This window comes from Limulus polyphemus, unplaced genomic scaffold (assembly GCF_000517525.1).
Source record: "Limulus polyphemus unplaced genomic scaffold, Limulus_polyphemus-2.1.2 Scaffold646, whole genome shotgun sequence".
Lineage (NCBI taxonomy): Eukaryota > Metazoa > Arthropoda > Merostomata > Xiphosura > Limulidae > Limulus > Limulus polyphemus.
Genome location: NW_013666256.1, coordinates 231,951 through 246,548, shown reverse-complemented (window position 1 = coordinate 246,548; position 14,598 = coordinate 231,951). Strand labels below are relative to the sequence as shown.

Sequence of the window (14,598 nt, the reverse complement as noted above, 5' to 3'; positions counted from 1 at the left end):
TTAAAGATACTCACTATACTTTATCAAATTATATGTTACATATTTTATTATTTGTAATTTTTTTTTTCTAGGACTCTAGATAGTGATCCCCAGATGCGAAGTGTAAACTAACTTCATATATCAAGGAAACTGAAAATACTAACATATATACACAGTAGACTAAATGGCCACTGTGGTTATGGAATAGCCGATTCCAATGTTAAACTGTGGACCAGAGGAAACTCCACCAATCGGGAGCAGCTGTTGCTTTAACTGGCTACTTTTAACCAAATAGGGGGATTGACTTTCACTCTTATAACACATTCACAGCTGCAAGTGCAAATATGTTTTGTTAGCATCACGTCTTGAACCTGAGATCCTCGGTTTCTCTAATACACTAACCATTAGACCACACTCAGACTTCTTAAAGAAATTTATAGTAATTCTAGAAGAAAAATATATACGATTATATCTCACTAGGGGCCCTTTTCAGTGCATTGGAATTTCCATACGATATTAAACTTCATTGTGGTGATGTATTTTCTACATCCTAGTTTTGTTTTACGGCTAATGCTTTCTGTAAATATTTTTCAGGCTCGCCAATATACGTGTAAAGACGTTACAAGGATTTGTTAAAGGCCACAACTATAGGCCTGGCCATCAGTTCAATCCTGGAGAAGATGTAATGCATGCGTGGAATGCAATCTTCATCTTTGGGGCGTGGCGTTTGATTGATACGACATGGGGAACAGGTATGGTCGTCTTATTTCTCAACTCAAGCTTCACTCTAACGAGTCCCATGATGACGATAGGTTTACGGACTTACAATGCTAATATCTGTGGATCGATTTCTTGGACTGGACAGATTGCAGATAGCTCATTTTACATTGTGGTGCTGAAACAAACAAACAAGCACTCTAACCAGCACTTTCAGCACTTTGATAATATTCTTTATTACGAAAAAAATAAAGACAATATGGACTGTATGAAAATTTAAGCCTAATTAACATCTTTACTTGTGTGATATTTCCCGTAGAGCATTCAGTTAAGCTTTAACTAAAATAATAAAATGATAACGTTCACTTACTTCAAATATTGTCTTTAGTTAAAAACTCTAATACAAATACTTTAAAATCACAACGCCTCAAATAAAATGTTAAGTGATGGTGTTCTTAAAGCTATAAAAGTTACTAACGTTACTGAAAGTTGATGTTAAAAATGTTCTAAAAGTTACAAATTATGCTTAGAAAAGTTCTAAGAACTCTTGAAAAACTCTCTAAATCTAGTGTTAAAGGGACAAACCCGATTTTACATTCAATAACCACAATACCCTGATAAAGCCACTTTTGTACGTGGGTGCACACTTCGCATCCAAGATCTATGTTCACTGGGAGTTGAGCTCTGTGGTATGGCTGCCCCTGACCCTTATCCTATTCGTCGACAACATGAATGGCTTTTTATGTGTGTACGTCACGTGTTATCTTCCCTACAAGAAAGTACGTGTTACATGCAAAAAAGTCAGTTAGTTTCTAGTTAGTAAATCCTCATCTCAAACCAAGGAAAGTTAAAGTGTTACTTGAGCGACTCTCTGCGTCCCATCCGAGAAATAAAAACACAATAATTTTGATGAAAGCATTACATATTAACTAACCTTGGAAGCAAACACAAAGTATGCAACTGTATTACACTTGCTTTGCAGAAAACGAACGTGCACAAGAACGTCGTGTTTAGCAAGATTTGCTAATGCACAAAAGATAATGTTTACCTTATGGCTCTATCTATTGACAGACTATAGAACTAATTAAAGTGGTATCTATAGTTAGAGATACTTCTTTACAACTAACTTTCGCCAGAGGGCGACTGGTAGCATAATTGTAGTTATCATGATGTGTTAGGTAACACAACCAATGGGGAGTTACACGACATTTTACCTTCTTTTTGCGAATGTAAATCGTCGTCTTTCTTTCAACCACGTATTCGCTGATAACCTTGGTACTGTAGCTAATGATAATTTATGGCTCTTAACTTAATAATGAAATATCTTAAGTTTTGAGAATATACAAATGTTCACCGGAATCGCGCAATAGAAGTAAATATCAAGCCACTCAATAAAGTTCTACATAAAAGCTCTGAAAAGACAACTTAGAACCTAATTAGGGCGCGTATATGAAGTGGTATATATTACAACGTTATGGTACCGTGGAGTATTAAAACGTTAAAACCGATAGAGTATCATTCAGGAATCCGAGTTTGTAAAGATTTGAAGTATGTTAGAGAGCATTTTGATAAATACCGGAATATTGTCCGGAAAAGAAGTGGTACTAATCTATTCATTACCGTCGTAATTCCATTAAATGTAAAGAGAAATTTAAAAATCGTTGTCATGGTTAGTAGTTTAATTATAACTCATATATATATATATATACGTGTGTGAGTAAATAATAATTACTACTTAGTTTTATACTACGTGTCGACTACTAATCTACTTTTGTCAGGAAGTTTTGAAGCCTTTCTATGTTGGTAACTGCCAGGTCTTCTTAATGTAAAGTCTGGTACGTTATCCCAATCGACTGTGATCTCCTAGATTTAAAACTTTAATCAACTAACTATCTGACAGCTTTCAAGAGGGATATCCAAGTTTAGCTGACTTCTGTGCAGGATGGACCGAGTGTGTTATCAGTTAGGTGGATGTATAAGGCTTCTTACACTCTTTATTTTTCTCATGTCTAGTGCATATCCTGTTGATTTAGTGTTTATTTTTTCAGTTCGTCATATGGTCTTCTTCTCTGGTATGATGGATACGAAGAAATCTTGGAAGATATTTCAGGCAGGAGCCACGGGCGGTCAGAGATGAGAATCTCTCTTTACCCATTCTTACACGCTACTGTGTAATAATGGTGGTTTTGGCTTTAGCTTTATTGTTTTACAAAAGGCGATATTGAGTGTTATAGGAATGGTTGAGGTACTGATTAAGTTTTATGTATTTTTGCCAGGAAGTGGTGGTAGTAGTTTGGGGCCAAAATTGATCTAACAAGAGGTTACGTTTAGAAGTTTTTTTTTTTGTTTTTTTACAGAAGGATGAGTTAAAAATGCGTTTTTAAACTGCAAGAATGTCCCTAATTGTATTTAAAAGTATTCGGGAGTGTATTTTAGAGTAAAGCCAAACTAGGCTGTCTTCTCTGTCCACCGCGGGGAATCGAACCCCGGATTTTAGTGTTGTAAGTACGTAAACTTACTGCTGTCCTGTCTGTCAATGTAAACTGAGAAGCGATATACTATTCTAATTCGATGACGAGGAACCCACTTTGAGATTAATAATGGTTGGAGACGGCTTGAATGGGTAATGAAGAAAAACTTTGATATAAGTTTAACATAACAGCAAATGTACAACGTTTCGACAAGGTTTTGTCATCATCATGATTTAATTTCATTTAGAGCTCCAGCTCTAAGAAGGGTAAAAATACATAATAACATTATAAGGTAAAAATTATATTTTGTGTGTAATATAACACGTCCATAACATTACTTAAGATTCATATTTATGAGATACCCTTAAGATAATCGAAGACAACCGTTATGTTTAGAAAAAGCAGAAGGCATGAAATAATATATATATAATATATAATAGATAACGTATATGAGGTCGTTTTCGATCTTTTAAGGTACATTGAAAAGAGTTCGAATCCGCATCCCACCAAACATGCTCGCCCTTTCAGCCGTGGGGGCGTTATAATGTGCGATCAATCCCACTATTCGTTGGTAAAAGAGTAGCCCAAGAGTTGGCGGTGGGTGGTGATGACTAGCTGCCTTCCCTCTAGTCTTACACTGCTAAATTAGGGACGGCTAGCGCAGATAGCCCTCGTGTAGCTTTGCGCGAAATTCTAAAACAAACAAACAAACAAACAAACATTGAAAAGAAGATTCTCAGGTTATATTAAGTACAAGTCAGAATGTTTTGAAAAATTTATTTTTGTCTATAATACTATAACGTGTCTCCACCTAAACGCCTTAGCTTGTTGTTACTTCTTTTGTTTATCTAAATATCGGTAATAATATGTTTAGTATTTGGTAAAATATTTAAAAAGAAATATTTGAGCTGTATATTATTTTTTCTTCGGTTATGTGCAATGCAGTATACACCTTTGGTACTTTATTAAGAAGCGGCAAGCGTGAAGACTTATAACGCTAAAGACTGGGTTTCGATACCTGTGATGGGCACAGCACAGATAGCCTTTTATGTAGCTTTGCGCTTAATAAAAAACAAACAAGACTGATCTCTCTCTTTAAACGCCTCCCCCCTGTGACACAGCGGTATGTCTGCAGGCTTACAACAACAGAAACCGGGTTTCGATACCCGTGGTGGATAGAGCACAGATAATCCATTGTGCAGCCTTGTGCTTATCTACAAACAAACAAAAACAAACTATCATTAAACTGATCATTTGTGCAATGGATAGATGCGACGTTAATATCAGTTTAATTGTTTACAGATGCAACTTGGCCATAGTAAGTTCGATAACTTATTTTTCTTTTTGTACTATAGCTAAACATTAACCTGTGTGTGTGTGGTACACATTAACTGGAATGTATAAGTCCGCTTATAACGAGATTCCACAAGGCAATGTTTTAATGGAACAGTGCTGAATGTATACTGACTGAGCGTAGGTCTAAGAATTATTGGACTGAATACAAAGTATAAAACACTATCAACACAATCTTTATGAATACAAAGACCAACTACAGTGTGTATGTGATTGGGTGAACAATTAGACGATCGGCTCCACTACATCAGTATATAGCAATGTAGGTTTCATTCTCTCGGGATGAATTCCCGGAGACCTAAACACTTGAGAACCAGACAGAGTTGGAAATGAAACAAGGTTTCCAGCTCACATTGGCTTATTTATCTTGGACTGTGCTACCAGGTGACTAGTCACTCATAATCACAACATTCATCGACAGGAACTTGCAGATATTTCCCAGTCGGCCAGTGGAAGGATGCTTTAGCATTTTGGTTAATATGAAAACAGATAGAGAAAAAGATAAAGCCATAAGGCAACGTTAGTTGTGAGATAACATAATTGTTTTCTGGACCACATGTTTTATGCCAAACTGACACATATTCAGAAATAATAAAAAAATCAAAATAAATATCAAACCCCACAGTGGCATAGTGGCATGTCTGCGGATTTATACAGCTAGAAACCGGGTTTCAATACCCGTGGTGGGCAGAACATAGATATCCCTTTGTGTAGCTTTGTGCTTAATAATAGACAACAAAACAACAACAATAAATATCCATTCCAATGGAAAGAAAAATTTCAGATATAATTCTATAACACATGTGTAGAACATTCTCTCAGATGTTAAGCTAATCTAAACTGTTTAATGGGCTTTCATTGATTACTATATGTTGCCTGTAAGAGCTATATGAAAATACAGGCAATTACAGGTGTGTGGTGTCCTGGGACAGGTAATCAATGAAGGTACGTGAGATATACTGCTAGCTTTATGTGTCTTGTAAGTAAGGATATATTCCATTTTGTCTTTAAAGAATAACAGTAATGGCTAAAATAATTATATACACATATGTATATAAACAAGTTTCTTTTTTATTTTGTACAATTCTGAAACTTAGCAATAAACAGAATGCACTGTTTCCCTTTATAAATAGTTCTTGTTTCCTATTTGTCTTTACGATGATTTTAAACTGTCCTTTACTTATAGGCTCATTCCTCTCATTCATTGTATGTTGCTTGAAGTTTTGAAGGATCGAATACCTATCTTAAAAACGTTTAATGTGATGTGTAGATATTAACTTCCCAAATATCCTCAAGGTTATGTTGGATCCACCGCTAGGTGGTTACCAGTTTGTATATAAGAACATGTAAATTTACGTCATTTTCAAGCGACAAGGAACATGCCCTGAATGAGTGTAATGAATCTATAAGTAAAAAAAAAAATAGAGTCCTAATAAGGGCAAACAGTGAACACGAACTATGTATAATGGAAAGTGTTGATCAATAGACTTAATTCGATAATGAACGAGAAAAACAGAGTAATTTGTTTATTATTCACTTTCTATGTGTTAGCTGTAACTTCCAAAACATATTTTGCGTTATTAACTTAGCATATGACTAACCTCATTCTTCAAAACTAGCTGAAATATTACAAGAGTTACTGTAGACTGTTGAATTAGTGCAGTCTAATTATTGTGGGACGGGCATACTAATTAAAGTGCATTATTTATTAAGTCATTGTTAGGCCTGATCTATGTAGGTAGGTTGCTTTAATCAGGCGTTATTGAGAACAGCATTTGGTAACTATCTTGTTTGAAGATAATTTTATTGCCGATAGTTATTTTGTTACATGACATTTATTTGATAACTACCATGCTTTCAGATTTATTCTGATTTCGGTGGACATTTTGCGACGTGACATCTGTTGGCTATTCTTGCTTGGAGATAATTTTACTGCAGGTGGTTATTTTGTCATGTAACATCTATTAGTTATCTTACGTGCAGATTATTCAGTCTCGTAACACTTTGATCCCCCGAGGGGACACCAGTAAGTCTACGAATGTACAACGCTACAATCAGGGGTTTGATTCCCCTCGGTGGACATAGCAGATGGCCCGACGTGGCCTTGCTTTGAAATGCACACATACTCATAATACTTGTCAACTATCTTATTTCCAGACTGTTCTATTATTAATTTGCAGCATATAACTCCTTATGCCGGTGAAGCATGATCTATAGATTGGTGTTTTTTGTGAGATTACATCACAAGAAGATTAATAATGATTTTTAACAAATCTTTCTTTGCTGGCCCTTTCCAGAAACACTAGTCCAGAGTAACAAACTTAGGAAATTTCTATAGGTAAATGCTCGTCAACATTTACCTCCAAAACTTAACTTGATTCCCAGCAAGCAAGAATTGCAAACGTCCTTTCAGCATATTGCTATGCCAGTTATCATCAACAGTGAAACTAATCATCTATTTTCTATGATTTTATCCGATGACCTCATTTATATTTCCTGTATATTTAGTGGGCATCGTGCAGTCTATGCTGTAAAAATGGAACTACAACTCAATAGATAGAACAAACGATTATCTCGAGACTTCAGATTAACATCTCACTGCCAAATATGGAAAGTGAGGGATGAAACCTCCTCATATTTGAGCCTATTAACCAAGCAACTGCTGTAACTGCATTGTGAACGATCAGTTATCACATGACATTCTGTAAAGATCTTACTGCTAACCACCACTCGACAGCTTAGAAAATAAGAAACGCGCCACTTTCTTTCAGTGGTTGATATTTTAAACAACTTAACTACTAGTCAAGAAGTTCTTCTCGTCTATAACAACTAGAAATAAAATGTCAGTATCTCATTAGATCATCAGAGTAATTAGACCACTTTTTTTATTCGCACTAAGTCACTCTAATCCTCCTGGACTATTAGCTAGCGCTTCCTCATTAGAGTCAACCTGCTCTTTCACCTCTGATTCTGAATAACTAGTCTTCAAGAGGCTTTTAAGTTCACAGCCCTGTTTAACATACTTGCGTGCAATTCTTTATCTCATCAAGCTGTTGATGTACTATATACAGAGCAATCAAAACAGAATGGAGTTGCTCATATGCTGCAAGTTCATACGAATGCCAAACACAATTACCAGGCTCGAATTACATTATCATGCTTTCATGATATTTCTATTTATACAGGGGCATATTACCTTTCTGTTGACATGCAAGTTTATATGCTTCAACATTTACAGAATGCAACCATTTAACATGTTCCTGTGACAACTGATGTACATCTGCATTAGAATCAGTATTCATAATGCCAACATTATATGAACTTTCAAGGGCAAACAGTTGACTTGCCAGTTTCGTAAGGTTTCTGCTCATCCCAGTCAGTTTCATCATGGATTACAAACTGAACAAACAAACATTTGCAGCCCACACTGTCCATTCAGCCAAACTGTCATATTGATGAAGATATTGTAAAGAGTGCATTGTAAATATACTCAATACTTGACACACAACTGGCCATTGAAGTGCAAGTTAGAGTACTGATCTGTGTTTGTCTATACAATTGCGCTAAATCATGCTGTCCATTTTTCAGCGAAAATTGGGACAAATTGAGTTGTCGCATTGATGAATGTATAAGCTTTGGCCCATTTCTCAGACTTATGGAGAGGAATACCTATATTTAGGATGATTCTCTCTATACATTGTAGTAGAGCCTTTAATTCTCTGCAAGAGTTTTTCCTGATTTGATCAGTTAGTTCCTCATGGCAGTATACATTCTTTGTGATAGTCATGCTTCCCATTCTGCATACAAATTAGTGCCCAAGTCATATATGGATACATCAGTTTCTGATTGGTCATTTGTAATGCCCATCTAAAAGTAGTATTTTCACTATTCATCTTGTCTGAAATTGTTGCTTCTATAGCGGCTTTGACTTCACTCAAGAAAAAAACCCTGCTCTCCCTATCTGGCTAGATAATCTGTCAGACCTGCACAGGTCTGTACAGTGAAATTCTATTCTCTTGTAGTATCTTTATTCAATATGCAGTTAGACCTTCTAAATGTTTGAAGTTAATCAGCCATTTTAGTAACATAAGGTCTACTCAAATGGTGAGCTCCCTACCTTACAAGTAGAATGTTTGTTAATGCTTGTTAAACACCACAGTTGCAAAAACTATTTTCTTTGTTGTACAATATCAGTACATAGTAGCTTTAAGCATATAAATCATGTATTTGATCACATGTTTCATACCATACTGTGACTAAACTATTTCATTTCCACTGTACCTGATGTCAATGTCCAGGATAAATGGACCATCCTGGAAAGGAAAACCCAGTACCAATGCTGAAACTGTATGCATGTTTACAATCTTACGTTTACACGTAGCAAATAAAAATATTAATGAATGCAGACAGTGGTGCAAGCAACCTTGAAGAAATTTCCACACACCATCAACAGTACGACATGAAACTTAAGAAATTACAGAGTTTCATTCTGGTGTAAATCAGGGGTCAGTTCTAAACCACGGTGATCTTCGTAAGATCAATAACCAAGAAACCATATTTCTATGTGCATGAGTGCACACTTTCCTGTATTTATCTTAAAGCATACGTCTTTTATGTGCTGGAATACCATTGTCAGGTTCTCAATTGTACCATGAAACATGTGACAAAACAGCAACACGTCATTGACAAGGGAAGACACATCTCTTCTCTAATTATTTAGTTTCATCATCCTCTCAAAACTTGCAGGTTCATTACACGGACTGAATAACGTGATAACTAATCATACAGTATTTCCCAAGTGCTGAAATCATACTCTATAGGAAAAATCACTGAGTTCACATATCTATGCTGTGCTTGGTAAGCTGTGTTTTTCGACATGAAACAGTGGATACAATACTAGCTACACAGCAGATCTGCATCATTTCTGCCTCCATCATCCTGCTGGCTGCCGTTCCTGTTTGAAGCTGAATTATGAAATGACAATCATTATATCATACCATCACGCACACAATGCCGTCACTAGTACAATAACTATTTGAGAAAATGCAGCTTGTTTTCTATCTAGAAAACAAAAAGTGTCCTGTGCATCAGTTTTATCACTGTAACAGGCAACAATGGTGATCAAAAACTGTAGTATACCATGAAGGGTTCTACGACATTTTACTGCCGACATATGACTGTCGGTGCATTTTACTGCCGACATATGACTGTCGGTGCATTTTACTGTCGGCATAAGGATGCGCCAATTAATTATTTCATTTTAAAGTTTTGTGTATGTATAGAAATTAGATTATCGGAATATTATAAAAGCAACCATGATCATGTCAATAAACCTGGAACACGGAAATTACGTCATAAAATTTGTATTCATGCAAACATAAACAATAATGAACGTATTTGCTCTATATTTATAGTTTTTTTTTTCCTAGCAAATTATTCAATTACTTTATTATTCTGTTTTTCCAGCAAGTTATTCAATTACTTTATTATTCAATTTTAAGCAAGTTTAGTGCAATAGTCTATTAGTTTCCTGTAATGTTTGACAATAAAGTCGTTCACTGTGCTAGGAAATGTTTTGTTTTCAGAACATAATTATTTGCGGCAGTGAAATGCATGGGCAGTTATATATCGGAAGTAAAATGTCGTGATACCATCATGGAACACCACGTACTAGTTTGACTGTATTAATACCTCCATAAAATGCAATATACTTTTCTTGCATTCACTCTGATTGACTGGTTTTTCTTGTAGTTAGTCCATTTGTTATAATATTTCTGCACCAAGAGCACATCTAGCTTGTCATCATTTACCAGAATGAAGCTTGTGCTAACTGGCTAAGTGATGGCTTCATTCGAAGCGACTGATGCATGGCCAGGTCAAGTAAGTCTTGAATATAGCAAGTGCCTGATGTATGGCCAGGTCAAGTAAGTCTTAAATAGAGGATCAACACATTCTGCATCAGACATCGCACTCTCTCCCTGAGCATGCTTATTTCAAGAAACAACGTATCTGAAGCATTTGAAGAAATGGTCCAAATCCACCTTTGTAATTCTTGTAAACACTAGTTATTTAACCTGCTTCATGTCACCATCATTGTGACAGGAATCCACTTCTAGCTTTTATATACTGTGTGGCTAAAATACTGTCAGTATTCAAGAACACGTCCAGTTTCATGTGTATGCTGAAGAAAGCAGTGTTCTTGAGCAAAGTTAGCAGCAAAACATTGTAACATGTTACACAAATGTATTGTGTTCCACATTGACCTATGTTGTTGAATGCAGTCTTGAAGCATTACTTGTGTACATTGTTAGCTTGATGGCCTGGAAAGCTTCTGACTACATTACTAACTTACAGGATTGTAGCAAGATTCTGGATGCTCAACCTGGCAGTGTTGAGGCTTTTTGTGGAGCATTTTGTTTCCCATGCAAATTTCACCACTATTTTTGGTCGCAGATAACTCATCTGGAAATGACTGAGCTGATGAATATCAACAGAAGCCGCCCTAGTTAGTCGTGGATCATCCAGTCTGTTCTATATCACCAAAAACCATCTTTACTATCCTATGATTCCATATGACAAATTAACCAACAAAGGTTGAATTGCAGCAGCCAGGCCTCCTGCCAACTACTCACTTCCAAGAATAGATCGAGAACAGCTGCCCAACGTTATTTATTGATTCAAAATACCGCCTATCTTAGTCTTTGCTAGGCTCTCTGATCACGTCTTCATCTCCTTCGTAGCTTTCTATGTTACGAGACCTTCAAGTACTCCATAATGGGCATGGTTTATACATCTTACAGAAGCAGAGTTGGATAGAAACAGAAACACATTAAAGATAAATTATTGAAAAACAAATGCCTGATTTAAGCACCAAAAATGTAATTTAATAACTTAGCCTGCTGTATTCGGGTACATTGATTTCCAACAGAAAAGTCTCGAGTATCTGTAATATACAACAGATTCTAGGATAGGTCAAGCAGTTAATAAATGGAACTCGGACAACAAAGGATTAAAAATCAAAAATGAGTGTACAAATATTTCAAAAACCTTATTCATGCAACAAACACTTGATTGATGGTGTTTTAACCTAAACTGGTCAGCTTCTATGGTCTAGGCCAGGCATGACCACGTGGTTAGGGCGCTTGACTCGCAATCTGAGGGTCGCAGATTCGAACCTCCGTCCCACCAAACATGCTCGCCCTTTCAGCCGTGGGGGGCGTTATAAAGGGACGGTCCATCCCACTATTCGCTGGTAGAAGAATAGCCCAAGAATAGGTGGTGTGTGGCGATAATTCTGGCTGATGTATTAAAAGAAAGCGTATCTTCAAATGATGAAGACAACTGCAAGAATAACTGTATATCTCACTGTTACAGACCACCAAATGATACTGATTAACTTAGTGAGAAACTTTACAATGAGATTAAGATTCCAACTGTTAATCAAGTCATAATTATGGGTGATTTTAATTTCAGGCATATAGATTAGGAAATGCTAGAGTTAAACCGTGAGGAAGAAAGGTTTTTGGGAACTGTTCAAGATGGCTTTCTTCATCAATTAGTCAAAGAACCTACTAGAAACAATGGTATTTTACATTTATTGTTAACTTCAATTGTACAATATCCTACCACAAGTCATGGGACACACCTCTAATTGCAGGAAAATGGATGTGACGACGAATTGTGCAAATAGTTTGGCCTATAAAGGTGATCAGCGGTTCGCCCGGAAGTCCTTTCGAACTTGTATGCCGAACGATGAATACACGGAAAGAGGTAAAAATTAAACATTCCCACGTCGACAATTGGCAAGGTTCTGAGGAAATGAAGGTCCACAGGTGACAATGAGCCCAAGAAACGACCATTTAGGCGTAAAATACTGACTGACAGAAGCCGACGCGGAAGAACTGCAGCCCACAAGCCGTTGATAATAAATCCACCCCGTCGATTGGCATGGGGCAAGACACACCGAACCTGGACTGTGGATCAATAGAAATCGGTCCTGTGGAGCGACGAGTCACGCTACACGCTATACCAGTCTGATGGACGTGTTTGTGTATGGAGGATACCTGATGAATGCTTATTACCTGAGTGTGTTGCCCTAACAGTGAAGTTTGGAGGTGACGATATCATGGTCTTGGGGTGCTTCTCGTGGTATGGATTAGGTCCACTGGTCGCTGTTCATGAATCTATGAATGCTGAGTCCTAGATTGATGTTCTGAACAATTCTATGTGTCCTACATTGTGGCAATTTTATGGGACCGGTCCTTACACGTTTTAACATGATAACGCTCCATGTCACAAAGCAATGATTGTGAACGCGTGGTTTAAAAATAATAAAATCGGAACATTGCAGTGGCCAGCACAGAGCCCCGAACTCAACCCGATAGAACATCTTTGAGATGAATTAGAATGCAGAATTAGGGTGAGGCCAAGATGGCCTTCTTCAGTGGTAGAGCTTACTAATGCTTTAAAGGAGAAGTGGAGCACAATACCACCAGTTCCTACCAAAAATTAGTAGACAGTCTTCTATAACGCATTGAAACAGTCGTTAAGGCCAAATGCGGGCCAACTCACTATTAATTTATTGGAATAAAGACATGATTTATTCAAACTACCCGTGTCCCATGACTTTTGGTAGGATAGTGTATGTGTGGTAATGAATGTACTTGGAGCGAAACTAAAAATCAATCTGGCAATTTTTGTTTTTTGTTAAACTTCACGCAAAGCTACGCGAGAACTATCCAGCCATCCCTAATTTAGAAGCTGTAGACAAGATGGAACGCAGCTAGTCAACACCACCCACTGCCAACTCTTGGGCTACTCTTTTAAAACCAAAGATAGGCTTGACCGGCACATTATAACTCTCCCACAGCTGAAAGAGCGAACATGCTCGGTGACTAGATTCGAACCCACAACCCGCAGATTGCAAGTCAAGAGCCCTAATCAATAGCCCCGCCAGGTCGCAAACCAACAATCACTATAGGTAATTAGATATAGTTTTAAATATTCAAGGTAAACATATTCATTATTGAAAGAAAAGGGTAGCTGCAAGTAAAAAACCAGGTTGGCTCACAAAGAGTATTAGAGATAAAATTAAAGAAAAGTATCATAAGTTTAAGAAATTTAAATTGACTGGTATGACGGGAGATTTAGAAGATTATAGAAGATCAAGAAAGTTAATGAGACAGGAAATTGGGACATTAGAAAGGATGTATGAGAAGAAGTTGGCTGAAAATGTAAAAGTTAACAGTAAGGATATTTTTAATACATAAAGGGTAAACAAACTGTTAGGATGAGGATAGGACCCTTGAGGGATGATAAAGGAAGGTTCGTATCTGATGATTATGAGATGGTTGGGTTACTAAAGTTTGCCTTTTCATCGGTTTTTATTAACGAATATTTAAGCAGTATTCCAAATATTGAACAGTTGATAGATGGAAACAAGATCGAACAAGATGACTGTATTAATTCTGAGCTGTTTAAGAAAAAAGTGGGAAGTTTAAAGAATGATAAGGCTCCTGGGCCAGATAATATTTCTCCAATGGTTTTAAATGAGGTGACACACTTGCTATTATTTTTGTACGTCCTTGAATAGTGAGCAGGTACCAGAAAATTGAAAGTTAGTTAATGTAACTCCTTTTTTCAAGTGAGTTCATAAAAGTTGTGGGAATTTTTTGAAAGTGGGATAAAAGATGCTTTGCAAAGTCATTTAACAAATTTAGAATTTTATTGGATAGTCAACATGATTTCACTAAGACAAAACCTTACCTTACAAATCTTTCGACATCCTTTGTAAAGGTTGCTGCTTATGTAGATGAGGGTAAGAGTGTAGATTTGGTGTATCTGCATTTTCAGAAAGGATTTGACAAGGTGCCACATAAAAGGCTTGTAAAAATATTTCTATAGGTTTGGGGGATAAGTTAGCAAATTCGATAAAAGAGTGACTGATTGGAAGAAAGCAAAGGGTTGTTATACATGGAGTTCAGTCAAACTGGATTAATGTCACAAGTTAGTTACTTCAGGGCACAGTCTGAGGACCTTTACTCTTTTTGGTTTACATCAATGACATAGATGAAAGAAT

The 14,598-nt window shown here is 36.6% G+C and overlaps 1 protein-coding gene across 1 annotated transcript in view; it reads left to right on the top strand.

Annotated features, from left to right (window-relative positions):
- The window catches only part of LOC106459671 (kyphoscoliosis peptidase-like), a 30,858-nt gene that overhangs the window by 11,463 nt on the left and 4,797 nt on the right, over nucleotides 1-14,598 (top strand). The window contains exon 4 of the mRNA XM_022386200.1: nucleotides 574-731. Within this exon, the coding sequence (XP_022241908.1) occupies nucleotides 574-731 (158 nt within the window). The remainder of the gene's footprint in view (nucleotides 1-573; nucleotides 732-14,598) is intronic.